The sequence below is a fragment of the Diadema antillarum genome, unplaced genomic scaffold, assembly GCF_040938485.1.
Source record: "Diadema antillarum isolate AM-2024a unplaced genomic scaffold, OU_Dant_1.0 seq00000541_RagTag, whole genome shotgun sequence".
In the NCBI taxonomy this organism is placed as follows: Eukaryota; Metazoa; Echinodermata; class Echinoidea; order Diadematoida; family Diadematidae; genus Diadema; species Diadema antillarum.
The window spans coordinates 458,511-477,246 of record NW_027271488.1 but is presented as its reverse complement, the minus strand read 5'-3'; the positions used below and the strand labels follow the sequence as shown (position 1 = coordinate 477,246).

General features: G+C 37.7%; 1 protein-coding gene across 1 annotated transcript; it reads left to right on the top strand.

Moving 5' to 3' along the window:
- Nucleotides 1–201: 201 nt before the first annotated feature.
- On the top strand, nt 202–17,289 carry LOC139734694 (carboxylesterase 5A-like). Its single transcript, XM_071645486.1, has 10 exons — nt 202–387; nt 3,727–3,906; nt 4,481–4,640; nt 4,872–4,949; nt 5,498–5,616; nt 6,065–6,232; nt 7,139–7,584; nt 8,637–8,822; nt 16,275–16,456; nt 17,168–17,289. The coding sequence occupies exons 1-10, from the start codon at nt 202–204 to the stop codon at nt 17,287–17,289; spliced, it is 1,827 nt and encodes a 608-aa protein (XP_071501587.1).
- Nucleotides 17,290–18,736: the final 1,447 nt, after the last annotated feature.

Genomic DNA, 18,736 nt, shown 5'->3' with positions numbered 1-18,736 from the left:
CTCTCCCTTTTTCAACAAAGCGAGAGCATAGCATACCAGAAAAAGGGGACGGTCGTCCTTATTCTTTTCGGCCTTCACTCCTGTGCAAATACAACATGCCAAGCTAGGCCCTACACCACAAACACACTTCTTAAGCCTCCGAGCCTATGAATTTCATTGTAATCCCAGTTGGACAATTCAGTGCAACGGGTAAGACCAACTATGGCCGATAGAAATCCACGAGCGTTTGGAATGCGGTGGCTGCTATGCGGGCTTCTCATCGGAGCAAGTCTCGCCCAGGACCCCGATCCCCACGTTGATGTCGCCGGAGGAAGGCTGGTTGGGAAAACCGTCGACTTCGTAGAGGATCAGTTTATTGGGGTCAACACTAAGGTCGATGTGTATCTGGTAAGTTTAAGATTGTTACGTATGAAATGATAACGTTGAACAATGTTCGTGGGGGAAAAAGGCAGGGATATTTGCGCATTTCTCACCACCTTATCCCCCATGCGATAAAGTTTACAACTTAACTTAAACAGCGTGAGTACCTGGACAACCCTTGTAGATCCTATATGACTATACGTGAGCCGGTCAATAGTAGTAGTGGTCTTGAATATAAATACAAGGTAAGTAGAACTCTGGAATCTGAAGCATTGGGGTGTGTAATGCAAGGTTGATGAACATCGTACATTAGGTCCTTTAAATCATGCAGAGTACACATTTTCATATGCAACAAGTCTACGTGTGTATAATCATTATAGACTCCATTGCACATTGAATTGACACACACTGTCTTATTTACCTCTGTCTCTAAACCACACTCATTGTCTCCAAATCACACTCAAACACTCGATGTAAACATAATGTCAGAGACTCTTTTGGGGTTCTGAAACTAAAACCTCACTTGCAAGTTTCGAGAATGAAAAGGCTTCCCGACAACTCCCTGCAGGTCGATAGGACCTGTCCTGTAGGTACAGAAGCTCACAGGAACCATCCATTGCAGCAGCAAACGAACTGATTTGGACGGGTTTCTCAAGAGGGGATCCTTTCTTCAGAAGTTTCTACACTTCTGAAGAAGGGACCCCCCCCCCCACACCTTAAAAAAGACGAGTAAGAAGAATCTTTCTAGTGAAAATATAGTGCCTTCACACTTAATTGTTACACGCGTTTCTCTCGCTCCCTCCCCATCTCTCTGTCTGTCTCTCATAATATAATGTATATAATTATAAGTATATATATATATATGTATATATATATATATATATATATATATATATATATATATATATACAGTATGTCCCAAAAAAATACAATAAGATTTTCCCATTGATAACACCCAATATGATTAAACTGTCTAAATGCTATACTTCAAGGTCTTAAAATATAACATCTTAGCTCTATTTTGCAGAAGACCCTATTCAATATGGTTAAGCGGTCACAGAGAAATGTGGATTGTTGTAAAGCATGTCATGAGTCTGATTCTTCCAAGTTTAGCGCTTCGATGCTCTTGTGTGTGGATATGATAGATAAAACTTGGAGAGAAGAGATTCCTGACATCCTCTACAAAAATTCCTCATTTCTCTTTGACCACTGAAGCAAATCGAATGGGGTTTTCTGTTCTGTAGGATGTGGGATATGAGTTATGGCTTCATACCCTGAAATTATATTTAGACTGATTCATTATTTTTAAAGATATCATTGCGGAGCTCCCGTTGTATTTTTTTATTTTATTTTATTTATTTATTTATTTTTTTTTTTTTGGGGGGGGACATACGGTATATATATTAACGTGAAATTGCCTTGACCGCGTACGTGATGGTTACTGCATTTGGTATATAGTCGTGACAGGAAGGAGGAGACATTGGAATGACTGCACCGTCTGCTAGGTCTTCCTGTCAAGACTATTGGACCTATATTGTATATACGAGTATATACGTACATGTATATATATATATATATATATATATATATATATATATACACACACACACACACATATATATATATATATATATGCTGTTCATAACAGGAAAGGGTAGGAAACCTTATTCACGTGAAGCATTACCTATGGCTAGATTGTATTTCTGTACGTGTGATGATATCACGGATTAACTTATTCATTCATTTATTCATTTATTCATTTTCACTCTCATTTTTCTTCCAACAAAACATAACTCAGAATACATCAGGAATTATATCAATATTTACAAGTACATTAAAATGTGTGAAACGAAAATTAGCAAAAAGAAAGAGACATACATGTCAGCAAAATACTAAGTTATGTTTAGAGGGAAAAAAGAGAAGTGAGAGGTCCACTAAAAACTAACAATTAACAATATATTTCAGTATCTACAGTACAGGAAAAAAAGTTGTTCTCTCCACCTTACAGTACAAATCTTCAAACTATAATGGGGCCGTTCAATGGGGCTTAAGATACAACGATTCCTCTTTGGGTCACTGTTAATGAGATTTTTTTTTTCTTAAGTGGATGCAGAACAACTTAACCCTAACCAGGCTGGGCTTTTTTTGGTGTTCTGTGGCCGGGGAGCTAGGGGTTGATTCAAACCCCCCCCCCCCCCCCCCCCGAGATCTCGGCCGTCACTCGCGCAATCACCATGAAAACTGGCACATACATTACCTGTGGCGTAATCTACCAAACTATACAAAAGGAAATGGAAATTTTTGTCACAATGGTTAATTATGCTAATATATGCATAGAATCATACTTTTTTGCTCTAAATCAGAAATTAAAGCTCCTAGAATCCTAATTTTTGGTGATAACATTCTTTGTAGCATTCCTAACAATGTGCTTGAAAAAAAATCTGGTATCAAAATCAATTTCTTATATATTTTATTGTTTTATGAATTTCTTATGTATTTCTATGTTTTTTCGACCTTTTGTTTTATCATTTTTTTTCGCAAAATTTATGACAGAACCTATTTCAAGCATGATTATGCTAAAATTAATTAGTTTCAGCCTATGAAAGTGAAAATAATCATATCTTTATGAATAAGAAGAGAAAACTCCATTTGCATAGACTTTATACACAAAAATCACGTCTTTGAGCCATTTTCGGTCTGACAGGCATGTATAAAAATTCGGCAGCGTCGTAACGGTATGCGCGATTTTGGCGAAAATGGTGTCAAAAGATGCACGAGACTTGAAAGTAAAAAGTCAGTGAACGGCGCGGTCAAAAAATTTCGCGCGGCGGAGTAGTCGCGAAAAATGTTGGGGGGGGGGGGGTTTGATTCAACCCCCCCCCCCCCACCCCCGGCCTTTTTAGGGTTAAACTTTCGCCTTCTAAGTATCACGTTCCATTCCATCTTGGCAAGACATTCCCAGTTGATTTTATAAACTATTCGGCAAGCGCTTATGAGGATGTCCAGTCGTTACCACGCATATCTTATACTTTTCATCGTATAGTAGACTTTCTCTTAAACTATCAGTGTTTATATCATATGTGTTTCACTACGGGCATATATTATTGAATATGATACTGAAACTCATGCTCATGTAAACATATTTTCACTGAGAGCACATCGTATCGCGGGTGTCTGCATACACACATGAAAACTATACGGGGGACCTCGACCAAACTTCATTTTCAACTAGGGCCTAAAACTGGCTTTTACCTTTCGACATCATTAGATTGTAAGACGCTATGAACCTCTGCTGCTTGAGATGAACCTCTGCTGCTTGAGAATAGTTGTGTGAGAACCCTAAATGAGAATGTTTTCCTGATTCAGGGCGTTCCATTCTCCGATCCGCCGACCCGGTTTGCAGCCCCGGTCGCCAAGACACCCTGGGGTGGCGACTGGAACGCCACGTACTATCGCGATTCCTGCTCGCATTTCGTGACCGACCCAACCCAAGCTCCAGCTAGCGAAGATTGTCTGTACCTCAACGTGTTCGCGCCAAATCCTCAGGTTTGCCTTGATCTCATCATGTCATCGCTTTCATCTTATTTACATCAGTTTATTTTCCTTGGATCAACGATGCAGTCACTATACTGCATTACAACTTGTAGTCAATGTAATAATTGACATTATTATTTCTCCCAATTAACAAATATGCCATCAACATCAAATTCACTTATTATAGAATTAGTTTAAATCAGTATTATAACGTTTATTCTATAATCAACAATCCAAGTATTCTCTTAATAAGCTGGCAAGTTATAGAATTTGATACGCATTTCACAAAAACATGGATTTAGAATGCATTTTCTTATTCTATATACTCTAGTAAACAGAAGATTATGAGATTATGTACAAGTTGATTGGGAAAATATACATAATTGATACGAAAATATAAGTAAAATTCTAAAATATGGGTAGTTATCTATAGCAGCTGTTTTGTATGCAACATTACAGCAGGTGACGTATTCTTGTCTTTGGAAATAATATTATGGTACTTAACTTTTTTTATTTTATGGTGATTTCGTCTCATTTGTTTCTTACTGTCTCCCCTATGTTGGGGTCACGAATTGTCTTTTTGCAGCCGACAAATGCCGATGTAATGGTTTACATCCCGGGAGGCGCCTTCAAATTTGGCGGGGCTTCAAACGCCAAAATCTCTGGAACCTCATTGGCGGCTAGCTCTGACGTCATCGTGGTAACCGTTGGATATCGCGTCGGCGTATTCGGAGTCTTCACTACAGGTGCAAATCATTCGTTAAGATTATCAGGGATGGTGATTATCGGTAATTAGGTCATTACTTACAGAAAGTGAGAGTGCATTAATTAAAAACATTGTAAGTTCAGTAAGTGGAAGTATCCTGTGATGGTATTTTCGGTACAGTCGTGTTTGTTTGTTTGTTTGTTTTTTGTCGGTAGTCATAATTATCTTCACAGTATATTACCAACATTTTTATTTTATTCCATGTATAAAGGCGATGACGCAGCCCCCGGGAACTACGCCATGTTGGATCAGATCGCAGCGCTGCAGTGGGTTCATGATAACATTCACGGTAAGTGGCTTCCTTGACTAGAAATGTTGCAAAGTTGAAGTTCAGTCACGTATTGAAGCAACCAGGAGATTTGATCGTATAATGATACAAATTATGCCAGTATAATGATGAATATGTTTCATACTTCTACTTCTTCAACTTGAATGATAACATAAGTGATGGTTATTAAATTACATGTTCCGCCAAAATAAAACTTTGTTTTATTAGAACTGCGTATGGTACTAAAAAAGATGATACGCGTTTTCAAAGTGGCAGATTGTTTAATTGAATGACACCATTGAGGTAAAAACTTGCAAGGTGAACATTCAGCATCTGTCGTGCAAAATGAAATGCGAAACGAGCCATGTCGATCAGGGCACGTTTCCCTTTCCTGCAGATGTGATCCATGTAACATGTTGCAAAAATCATGCATCATGTTTATTGTGTTTCATCTCAGATGCGCTGGAGACGACCAGAGTACATGTGTATTATTTCCTCTTCTTCTTCTTCTTTGTCTTCTTTTTCCCCCTCCACCTCTTCTTCTTTTTCTTCTTCTTTTTTCATGACAGCCTTCGGTGGTGACAAGGACCGTGTGACAGTCTTCGGCCAGAGTGCAGGTGCGGGTAGCGTGGGGTTCCTGCTTCTGTCACCCCTGGCTCACGGCCTCTTTAGTCGCGCAATCATGCAGGTTAGTTTCTTTCTGGTGCTATTGAGGACTCCACAACAAGTGACTCGATTCTCATTAACCGTCATTTTCGATAGCTTTTCACATTTTTTGTGATAGGGGAGCATTTTGGGTGTGGTTTGGTTCGGCGTCGGACACTTAACATGTCTCAGACATTTTCACCTTCCATTATCTTTTTTTTTTTTTTTTTTTTTTTGGGGGGGGGATATACCACGATCTTCTCTCATATTGCAATGGTGTAACTTTAATAGCTCACCGACTCTGCACATTGCACGATGCATATCTTTAGATTATAAAACTGTTGTTGTCAAATCGGATAAATCAGCCATGTCGCCGCCTTCTTTGTGTACCAAACTGACTGGAAAATGGTTTGGAGTTTAAAGACTTCTTCTTGAGTATGACGTCACAATAGATGAAGCTTATTAACGCCCCATTATCTTTTCAATTGCAGAGCGGTAGCGCTTTGTCTCCAAGATACTTCCGTAATGACCTGGAAACTGATCGCAAGGAAGCCAGAACTCTCGCATCGGTCGCAGAGTGTCCTGAAGATGATACAGTTGCCATGGTTACCTGCCTCAGAACCGTCGACGAGATCAGACTCCTTGAGATTCAGGATATGGTTGGCAACTCAACTTTTATCTTGATATTCTTTTGTTTATTTCGAGAGTGGCTAACCATCTTGATAGTAGAGTGAAGGATTTTATTCAAGTTGCTCGTCTATTTCCGAAATGTAAAGTTTGTTCCGCTACACCTACGGGTATGATTATGGCAATTTAGATTATCACCACTCATTGCATTAGATACAAATTTTAGGTAGTAGTTAATGTGACTTACGCAATAGGATTATTAAAAGGGATGGTATAATTTTGGCTGAGATAGGTATTTAGGTTTTAACTTTTTGCGAGATAATTAGAACTACTTATATGAAATGTGAAAGAGCATACAATTCCAAGAGGTTTTAAGAGTTTATTTGATGAAATTCGGGTATGAAGTGGTCCTAATAAAAGATGGAACCCAACTTTTATTAGGACCTCGGGTATTTGTGGATTTCTCAGTCATTTCAATCAGATCAACCGCGGGGGGGGGGGGGGGCATGAGATAAGAAACAAAAAACCACACGATGTGATAAATCATAACTTTGATTTGATTTGATTTGATTTATTGATTCCTGTATTATCATTGCACATGAACATATTATGTACATGATATATATACATACATTGTTGGAGCCATACATATACGTAAACATTAGTTGTTGACAAAATAAGCCGCCAAAAAAAAAAAAAAAACTTTGCTGGGCGGTTCTTGTCGCTACTAGGGAGTGTGTGGAGAAAGTCCATCGATAAATCAGTATCTCTATGGTGTGATCTGACTACATGCGGTCGCGATTTGAGCTGGTATTATTAACGCCTTAATCTCATATCTACGGAAGATAATAAGTTTCATTACAACTATATGACATATATATATATATACATATATTAGAGTTGTTAATGACACGTCTTATTCTTTGTGTTCTCTGTAGGCCTACACTGCTGGGTACTTTATTCGGGTGGATGGGGCCTTTCTTACGGACACTCCAGCGAATTTAATGTCACGGGGAGAAGGAAATCAACCACAGGGCGTTATGATTGGCTTTAACGCCCAGGAGGGCACGAGCAGCATACGGGGTTTCTATCCGGAGTACACCGAGAGCGAGACAGGCCCCCACATCGACCGGTCCACCTTCGAGACCATGGTGGCGGCAACCCTCCTCGGATCGGACCGACAAGAACTCATCGCGGACTCCGTCTTTCAGGAGTACGTCGACTGGCGTCACGCCGACTACCCGGATGCGGACTATTCCGACGGATACGCGGACTATTACGGAGACTACATCTGGCGAAGCGGGAGTGACTCCACCTTGAGACATTACGTCACAAGCGATGTTGACGATGTGTACGAGTACATGTTTACGCATACTCCCAGCAGGTTAGTGGATGTGCATTGTGACCATAAATACGTTTTCATATCGTATTTAGCTTTGTTATGTGATGTGCTTTCAACATTGATCAATGAACTTGTTTAAGCATTTGTACAGTGTACTTGCATTCATTAAGCATCAACTATACTATTCTTTTACGCCGCTCCCACAACAGAGAAGATGTAACAAACTAAATAATAAGGCCTACTGTAAGCTGTATCAAACGTTCTAAACGTGTGTGCGATTTAGACTAAAAATTCTCTCTGCTAACATATCAGATTTTCATTTCAAACAACATTTGTCTTCGGAGCAGAAAGGACTTTTGTACCAACCCTATCCGGGTCGAACGGTTTCCGAAGCCAATAATCTTGAATCAATTGAGATTGCCCTCCCTTCGCCACGGATGCGTCACGATGATTCCGAGCATGAGTTAGTACGAGTATATTACAAATTATGTAGAGCTCGATGCCACTTCCACGCATGTAGGAGACCTCTACGGTGCTTCTGTAGCCCCCCCCCCCCCCCCCCCCCCCCCTCGGCACTCGGCTCGTCGTCACGTTCTCGACACATCCTAGCTATGTCCTCGGCACTTCTCGGAATCCCCCGGCACACCATCGGCATCTCCTCGGTGCCTCTTTAGTGTCTCCCCGGCTCCTCATTACTTTCTCGACACCTCCTGGCCATGTCCTCGGCACTTCTCGGAATCCCCCGGCACGTCGTCGGCATCTCCTCGGTGCCTCTTCAGTGACTTCCCGGTTCCTAATCGGCACTTTCTCTACACCTCCTAACCGTGTCCTCGTCGTGTCCTCGGCATGTTCTCGGTATATCCCGGTAGCTCCTCAACACCCTCACGGTAACCTCCGGCACCCTGTCGGGATTGTCACTCTATTTACTTGGCTCATTTTCAGGGACTTATTTCCCTTGCATTTCTTACATTGTTCTTTAAGGTGGCGGATACAAGGTTTCGAGTTCAAGCATGTTTAACAGACATCGAACGTGGTCGTTTTTCTTCTATGATGTAATAATAAATTTCGTCCTTTTTTATTTCCCGCTTGCTCAGCTCTTTTTATCGGGTCGGACCAGTCAATCCCTCGTGGCTGAGGGCAGGACACACGGAAGAGTTTCAGTTCGTGTTCGGTTGGTCGTTCGATAAAGACATCCTAAAATTTAAACGAGAGCTCACCGACGAGGAAAAGGCACTGTCCGCCCAAATGATGAGGATGTGGACAAATTTCGCTAAAACAGGGTGAGTAATATAGAGTAGTAGCATGATTACGTCGAAAATGACATGGCTTAATCTGTAGCACGTCAGCCTCCCAATCCAACAGGTTCAGGTTTGATACCAATGTCTACATACCTAAGCAGTGCTGTGTGTAATGATAATGATAATGAATAACATTTATGATATAGCGCTTAATACTGACGTTTCTAAGCGCATCAATCCGAAAAAAAGAAAGAAAGCATAACATAAAAGTAAAATACAGCATTATGTACAACGCAGTGTAATCATACCGTCCCCTCTAGTTAATTTTTTTTTTCCCTTCCACAGGGTGTTTTATTCATACACATATTCAGAAAGTCACATTTACAAATAATTTTTTAAATACAAAACATCGACAAAGAGTGGCCTACTGCACTTGTACATATAACATATAACTTATATCATTTTTTTTTATTTTATTGGCAGAAATAACCCTGAAAACACTATGAATATCATGCAATTTTAATATTCAAAAGCACTTAATAAATAAAGCCCATTTCTTCACAAAAGTTTTTTCTCTACTATTCATTTGACTTATACATTTTTCCATCTCAAAATAACATTTTATCTCAGATATTATATGTTCGAATGACGGAACGGTCTTTTTTAATTTCGCTGAAAAAATTTCTCTTCTTATAACAATCATCATACAGTTTAATGCACTGTTGTTGAGACCATATAATCCGAATAACTTGTGTTGGTTTGTAAATACAATTTGTTTATCTATCTTCAAAAGTAACCATCGCTCAAACTTATTCCATATATTATTTGAATAAGGACATGAACAGAATATATGCATTATGGTTTCCTCACTGTCATTACAAAACGTACACTTTTTATCTGTTACAAAACCAAATTTTAAAAGAGCATCTTTCATATATAATATTCTATTGAGAATCTTAAATTGAAACCACCTCATATTAATATCAATAGTTGATTCAAAAGGAATTAAACAGTATAAAGACCATGTTTCATCATCAAGATCCAACATGCTACTCCACTTAACAAAACTGTTACAATGTTTTGACGTGTGTCTTAACAACGTTTGATAAATATCAGAACAACCTTTCTTATGTTTCAGTATTACATTTAAACCATGAGGAATAAAAGGGTCTGCTATTTTCGACATGCGGTTTTTTGCAAATGATTGGATAGAATTACACAGTCCACCGTGCTGAAGAAAGTTAGTTTGTATATCAAACTTCCTCTGAAATTCAAAATATGAAAGAAATTTTCCATCATTATCTAACAAGTCATTTATAAAACGTACACCTTTTTCACACCAAGACTTAAAATATACAGTGTTATTATTCATTTTAATCAAAGGATTATTCCAAAGAGGCTGGCTTGCCCAATTATCATTTGTATTGATTTGTAGAAATTCTGAAAAAGCCAGAAGTACCTCTTTCCAAAAATCATTAGACATTACATTGGCAAGTTTTTTGTAGTACAGTGACCCCATAAATAAATGAAACGATACTGGTTGGGGCAAGAAAGAACGGAACATGTGGAACGTATAATTTTCAGTCTGCGGATCACAAATAAACCTTCTGATCCAGGATATTTTAAGAGATTTAGCATGCATGAAAATATCAATCATTTTAGTACCACCATGACAATATAGCTGGCACATTTGATTTCTATTTATTTTATCAGGTTTATTTTCCCATATAAACGAATAAAAACAACGATTTATATCTGTCAATGTTTTAAAATTTGGTTCAGGAAGTGATAACAACAAATAATTTAATTTTGACATCAATAATGATTTAACTACAGTAATTCTTCCTAAAACAGTAAGTGATCGTTTAGACCAGGAGGTCATTGTGTTTGTAATATCTTTCATTTTTTCACAATAATTTTGTTCAACCATTTCATATAATTTAACTGAAAATTCTATTCCCAGGTACCTAAAGTACCTACCCTGAAAAATCCAGTCAAAATTACAATCTTCCAATAATTTAATTCTACAATTCCGATTCTTTCCTATCCATATTATTTTAGTCTTTCTGGGGTTAATTCTTAAATTCGATATGTTAGCAAAAGTATCAAAAATCTCAAGAGCATCTTTTAGATCTTGATCTGATCCGTTAAGTGTTAAAAGTGTATCATCTGCGTATTGTAATACTTTAAAATTTTTTTCATTAATTTGCAACCCAACCACAGAATTTGTGTGCCTAATCATAATTCCAAGAATTTCACTGACCAACAGAAAAAGGTAGGGTGACAAGGGATCTCCTTGTCGACAGCCCTGTTCTATTTTGAATCTATCTGTAAAATAACCGTTCACTAAAACACTGGAAGTAGCATTGTTGTAAAACAACTGAACCCATTTTTTCATAGATTGGCCAAAGTTAAAAAAATCTAAAACTTTAAAAAGAAACTTATGAGACACAGAATCAAAAGCCTTTTCGAAGTCAATTAAAAGTAACAAACCTGGTATATCATGTAACTCTGTATATAAAAGTATATCATACAGTAAACGAATATTTTCACCAATGTATCGACCTTCCAAAAATCCGGTTTGATTTCCATGTATCAAATATGATAAAAATGTCTTAAATCTGTTTGCTATACAACCAGATGCCAGTTTATATATTACATTCAATAAAGAAATTGGACGCCAATTCTTTAGAAACTGTCGGGGTTGATTTACTTTTGGAATTAATGTGATTACTCCCATTTTTTGTGCTCCCGACATTTGTCCTGAAAAATAAGCATAATTTAAGGAATTTAACAAAAAAGATTTTATTTCCTTCCAAAAAACACGATAAAACTCCACGGTAAAACCGTCTAATCCGGGAGATTTATTACATTTCATATTTTTTAACACAGAGTATACCTCTTCTTCATTTAAGGGACCTTCTAATGATAACGACATTTGTTGTGATAGTTTTGGTATGTCAGAAGATGACAATAATAAGTCTAAATCTACATCTGTGCTTTCTTTTTCTTCATACAAACTGGAATAAAACTTAAACACTTCTTTCTGTATATCGCACTGATTCATAATAATATCATTTTCACAAAAGAGCTGACGAATTTGTCTATTAACATTATTCTGTTTTTCCAAGGTTAAGAAATACTTTGAGGGCTTCTCTCCTAATTCCATCCACTTAATCCTGCTTCTCATTGCGATTCTTTCATTTTCTTTTGAGCGTAATATTTCAAATTCTTCTTTCTGTTTATTTATTTCATCTAATATTTCGCTTTTATCATTACACAGTAATAATTTTTCTTCTAAATTTTCTATATTTTTCTCCAATTCCTTTTCTCTATCAATATTTTGCTTTTTAATATAAGAAGCGTAAGAAATAGTTTCCCCACGTATTATCATCATTAAAGTTTCAAAAAATAACTGATCATTAACAGTCAGCTGACATTCACCAATTACGTTGTCACTGTGATCAAACTGGACATTTCCCTTTGCATAAAATATAATTGTATCTTTTATAATTTGTTTAATTTTCTGAACATATATTTCATCTTTCAATAAAATATTATTAAATTTCCAAAACCCTGGTCCCCGTTTAAACTCATTAAGATTTAAACTAAGAGAAACTTTAGCATGGTCAGTACGGTAACCTGAAGAAATATCAGTGTTACAAACTAAAGAGAGCAATTCGGAGGATATCAAAAAGAAGTCTAATCTACTTTGTTTAAAGGGATTTTGTTGCCGCCACGTATAACATCTTTCATCCGGATTACATATTCTCCATGGATCACATAAACTTAAATCATTTTTCATTGTGTCTAATTGTTTTTTGGCCCTAGGGTTATTTACATGTACATAATTATATGTATCGAGGGTTGTATCCTGAACTAAGTTCCAATCACCACAAAGGATAGTATGTGGGTTTTCGAATTCTAATATAATCTTTTGAAGGTCAACAAAAAAATCAGGTTTATCAGTATTCGGACCATATAAAGATATAAATGTCAGATTATATTCATATAATTTCAAATCTAATATCACAAAGTTTCCTGTTTTATCTATCATAACTCTATTAACTTTTACTGGGATTGTGTCTTTAAATAATATGGCGACACCTCTTGAGTTTGAGGTATTACATGAAAGAAAACATTCACCTTTCCATTCCTTACGGATTTCTGCCTCAGTGCTCGGTATAAAATGAGTGTCTTGAATACAACAAACATCATACTTTTTTGACTTCAGATAAGACAAAACATCTTGCCTTTTTTGGCTATTCGCTAGGCCACGACAATTCATCGAAATAAATTTTACATTATCCTGCATTAGGTAAATATACCTTCAGAAAACGTGCAAAAGGACAACCTGTGGAAGTAGTTTTCAAATGAATTACACACAATAGACTACAAAAGACAAATAGCAAAACACACACGGGAGAGGGCGTGCTAACCAAAACTCGGTTGCTTACCCGAAGAGTCTCAAGCGACCCCTCAACAACAATTAAAGATAAAATAAACCCAAAACCCCAAAAGAAGCTCCATGGGAACACCTACCCCCAGAGTACTTAGAAAAAATGTTTGCAAACCGAGATGCCACGAAATGGTGGCACCTCTGCGTGAAACAATTAAAATTAGCATGTACACACTGCTTTCAAATACTAGTACACCCCTGTAGCCCGCGTATGCCTCGTACCAACGTATTCGTGTCTGTCATGTATCTCGGGTCGAGGGAACCCTGAAAATACTTCAAACAAAACTACCATATAATGTCATAAACATGTATATATTATGCATACATGTATGTATAGACATATAATGTATAATAACACATCCATATCCATACACACACATGCACATACATGTATGATATACACTTTTGCAACCCAGTCATGAATAAACCAACCTGTGTGAGCATTCACAGGTGTTGAAAACCAACCTATCCCTTTCCGCCATGCAAAAACATAGCCCCATATTCAAAAGGAAAACATGTGGAATATCTGCCTATTCATTTGCACGTTCATGCATGTCAAAAAACATCACCCTTGGTAAACACGAACAATTCTCTGTTCAATGTCACTGCATATCAGCAAAGCAAACTGAAACTAACTCTTAAAGGGATTATACAGTTCTGGTTGAGACCCAATTTCAGGTTTCCAACATTTTTTGGTGAGATAATGAGAAACCTCCTATGAAATATGAAAAAGCATGTAATTCCATGAGAAATTCAACGTCTATCCGAAGAAAACCGGCCCCGAAACGCCCGAGACATCCAAAACAGAGCGATTCCAATAAAGTGTGGGACCCACATTTTATTACGATTGCTGTGTTTCACTCTGCTTTTGGATGCCCCAGCCATTCCAAACCCGATCCCCACCGAACAAACCCCGAATTCCTCCTAAAATGGTACGCTCTGTACTATGTCCCAAGAGTCTTCCTGGTATCTCACAAAAAGCCAAAAGCCCAATTTTCAACTCCACCAACACTATACTATCCCTTTAACATAATATTAGAATCACTATTAACTTTAGCATCCATATTGTCTTGATTACACTGACCCCAAGTGATATCCACCCATAAAAGAAATACCAACCTCTGCGTGACACAATTGCAATTAGCATGTATCATCCCTTCACAGTACACTTGTATAACCGGTGTCATGCACAAACCGAGACGCAGGGGAATGACGGCACCTCTGCGTGACACAATTACAATTACAAATGTAGAATGTACATGTACACAGTTTTCAAATACACCTCTGCATCCAGCAGATATATGTTTTTTACCTACATACTCATGCCTGTTTACATGCATATCAGGCCATGTGAATCCTGAAAATACTTCAAACAAACTACAATAATGTCACATACATGTACATTATGCGTGCGTGTGTTTTATAAACATAGAAACACATCCTTGTCCATACCCACACATGCACACACATGTAGATACGTATAATAGACTAACCTGTGTGAACTTTCACAAGAGGCATTAGTGCTGAAAACCCAACTGTCCTTTGAAACCGTTCAAAAACACCGCCCCATATTCAAAAACAAAAGGATACTTACGGAATATCTGGCTATTCATTTGCACTTTCATGCATGACAGAAACATCACCCCTGGTAAACACGAACAATTCTCCGTTCAGTACCACTCCATATCAGCAGAGCAGATTGAAACAAACTTTTAACATATTAAAATCACTATTAACTTATGCATCCATTATTGGCTTGATCACATTGACCGCAAATAATACCGCCGCCATTTTTATGAAATATTTTCCCGTGCATAACATAATTACAATTAGCATGTGCCATCCCTTCACAGTACACTAAGTCTTGTACAGCAGGTGTCATGCACAAAACGAGACGCAAAGGGAATGGTGGCACCTCTGTGTGACACAATTACAATTAGAATGTACACAGTTTTCAATTACACCTCTGCAGCCCGCAGACCGATGCTTTTTACCAAAATGCTAATGTCTGTTTTGCATATGAGGCCAAATGAACCCTGAGAAATTCCTCAAACAAACTAGAATAATGTCATGTACAAAAATTTATAATGCATGCATGTATTCTATAAACATAGAAACACATCCTTTTCAGTACCCACACATGCACATACATACGTATATTTGGAATTCAATCATGAATAAACCTATACCTGTGTGAACTTTCACAGGTGTTCAAAAGCAAACCGTCCTTTCAAACCATGCAAAAACACCGCCCCATATTCAAAACAGGAAACTTAAACGGAATATCTGGCTATTCATTTGCACGTTCATGCATACTGTATCAGAAACATCACCCCTGGTAAACACGAACAATTCTCCGTTCAATACCACTCCATATCAGCAGAACAAATTGAAACAAACTCTTAACATGTTAAAATCACTATTAACTTCAGCATCCATTATTGTCTTGATCACACTGACCACAAATAATACCGCCGCCATTTAGATGAATATTTTCCTGTGCATAACACAATTACAATTAGCATGTGTCATCCCTTCACAGTACACTTGTACAGCCTCTAGTTAATTGGCAAAACGCTCTGTCTCTCGGATAGAACATCAAAATGGAGGTGCTGTTTAAGAATGACTTACAACTCGTGCAAGTAAAAGATCCTGCTTTATTCATTCAAAGAACATTCAAAGAACAAAGTGTCAAACCCGGTGGAGTGGTCCTACTTCACATTTAAAATTTCGCGATCTTTTGAACAGTTACAGATTAGATGAGGTGAGACATTATCGTCAGCCACAAGTTTACCACTAACTGTTATTATAGAAATATAGGAATCAGTGTTCTTCGTATTATTAGGAGTTAACATTATTATCTTTCTCATTATCATTTGCATGAGTATTGTTACTATAAAATACTACTACAGCTACTACTACTATTACTACTGCTACTACTGCCACAAAACTGCTGCTACAAACTGTATTACCAATACTACTGTTGTAACTGTCGTCTTTACTATCGTTTTGTCGTCTTATCGCACATGTCGCAGGAATCCGACGCCTCCGAGCGAGAATACCACGGCCGACCCGAGTCTGCCGACCTGGCCGCAATTCACAGTCCCCGAGCTGAAGTACATGGATTTATCTCTCAATCTGACCATCCGGAGAGCCGTCAGGGCGAGAGGGATTGCTTTCTGGAACAACTACATCCCTCGCTTGAGGGCGCTTCTCGGTAAGCACATTTTATTTTCACATCAAAGGTATGGCAAAGACAGTCAGAACAACAAGGGGATACCAAGGATCATTTCACTTCCGTTTCTCGCTGGGCTCATTAACCTAGAGTAGGTCTCCCAAAACCATTGAGTTTCATAATGAAGTGATGTAGTACTGCAGGTAACGAATTCATAGTCATATTCGGGTTCCAAAATGAAGTTAAATCTAATGCTTTTAAGAGAAAAGTAAAATTAAGACATCTTTAAAGATATACATATATATCTATATATAGCCAAGCCAACAATCGAGCAAAAGAAATATCAGGAAAGATACGGAAGTTGGACATAATCTACATGATATACCATGAAGTTAAATTGTCACTTTGCAGTAGCCTTTATCATCAAAATGACTGACAAAGCCTTTGCCAAAGTCTGTTTTCTGTTAACAGAATACTTGATCACCCAGGTAGTCAAGTAAAAATTGAAATTAAGAATCGCATCCTGGGAAATGATCGTTATGTTATTCGTCATTTTTACCAGAAAAAAAAAAGAAGCCAAAAAATTAGGATTAATGTTCTTTCCCAGGGGCAAAACCGCTGCAGCTATAGGGGATTCGAACCAGTGACTCCGTGATTGATGGTTTTATCCACAGCTGTTTCTATATAAATCCAAACCAATTCGCTATGATATCATAATCGAGATGGCTATAGTAACTTTTATGTATTTATCAGGGAGCCAGACTGGCACAACCGGCGATACGGAAGAATGGCGGGAAAGTTTCCAGGAGTGGCAGGGTGCCTTGAATGAGTGGCGAGCCGTCTTCAATGAACTGACGTCGTGCACGAGTGACTAGCAGTCTTCCATTCCAACGACCACGTTAATGACCGCTACTGATTATGAAAAAAAAAATAGGACCGTTTTAATATGGAGCTGTTTGTAGGTTTATGACCGATTGTCTTCTCATATCACGGTTTGGGATTAGAACTTACCAAAAAACTGGGGGTTCTTGTTGTCGTTATTCATTTTCACCTTAATTCAGTTATCATGATTCCATCGGGTAAGCACTTGTGGGTTGTAAAATTACTTTCAGCTTTAAGCTCTTGCTTACCTTTGGGCGCAGTGATTTAAAAATGTTCAAGGTATCACATTTGATGCATATGTGTCGGTCAGATGTATCACAAAACATCCTATCATGTGAAACTTTTGCAATAAAGCCTAAAATATAAGGAGATATCACTATTTTCTCATTAAACCATAACTGTAGACGGTTTAGTCTGGAAACAATTTTATTACAACTACTGTTCACATTTTGCATATTTAACAATACATATATAACTTCGATTATACTAGTTACAATTTTTACATTCGTCGTTTCTATCCCTAACTCACATTTTAGAAATATTTTGAAGCACTAATGCTGGGTTTTTGTTTCATGTGCAAATGTTAAATTATGCCTTTAAATGACGACGAGGTTCTACTCCCTGAACGATAAACAAACCATACTACCAGTGCAGTGGTTTTGAAATACAAAGCGATTGAATGGTAAGGAAGATCCAATACGTTTCTCTATAATAACAGATGCATTACTCATTACATAGAGTAAAACTCATGAATAGTACGAAATAATGTCGATGATTATACATGCTTATGAATATTATGTGCTCACACTATAGTATGTGGTAATGTTGATACATTACCAACAATTAAAGATTACAATGATTACAAAATGACAAAATGACGTGAAATAGACTACTTCTTTCGAGAATCTTTAGGCTGAGAAAAAAAAGTGGAGAGCCCAAAAGGGGACAGGAAGTCGCTAAGAGGAGAAAGAAATGGTGAAGCTAAAGGAGTTGTAAAAACATACGATATCATCGGCGTGATTTCCAAAGTTATGACGAAAAACAGCATCACTTGAGGTGTTTTAAGAATAATAGTAGGTTGTGGCATAATAGGCTTCATATCCTCGGTATCATCAATTTCTGGATATGACATTCATCGATCGCGCTATTTGATGCACATGATAAGAATTACATTACACAGTTCCTTTTTGGGATGAATGCCCGAGAGCGCTGTCGTCATCTAGCTTGTCAATCAGAGGAATCATGTCGCAGTAGATGGCGCTATTTCAAATGAGTGACTAGTCCCTCTATGAAGGGACTCCATAGTAGAGGTCATATTTCTTAATTGTTGTTGGTTTTTTTTAATCATAAATGTATTTTTGATGATATTTGCCCCTACAATGAGTACATTGAAGGGTTGTAAAGCTCTTCAAAAGGGACACTTTTAAAAATGATGCACAT

Bases quoted from the DNA above. Each gene is read 5' to 3' on its own strand.
- LOC139734694 (XM_071645486.1), top strand. From the start codon at position 202: ATGGCCGATAGAAATCCACGAGCGTTTGGAATGCGGTGGCTGCTATGC. The intron at 6,233-7,138 runs GTTGGCAACTCA...TGTTCTCTGTAG, and splicing joins TCCTTGAGATTCAGGATATG to GCCTACACTGCTGGGTACTT. The intron at 7,585-8,636 runs GTTAGTGGATGT...CCGCTTGCTCAG, and splicing joins TTTACGCATACTCCCAGCAG to CTCTTTTTATCGGGTCGGAC.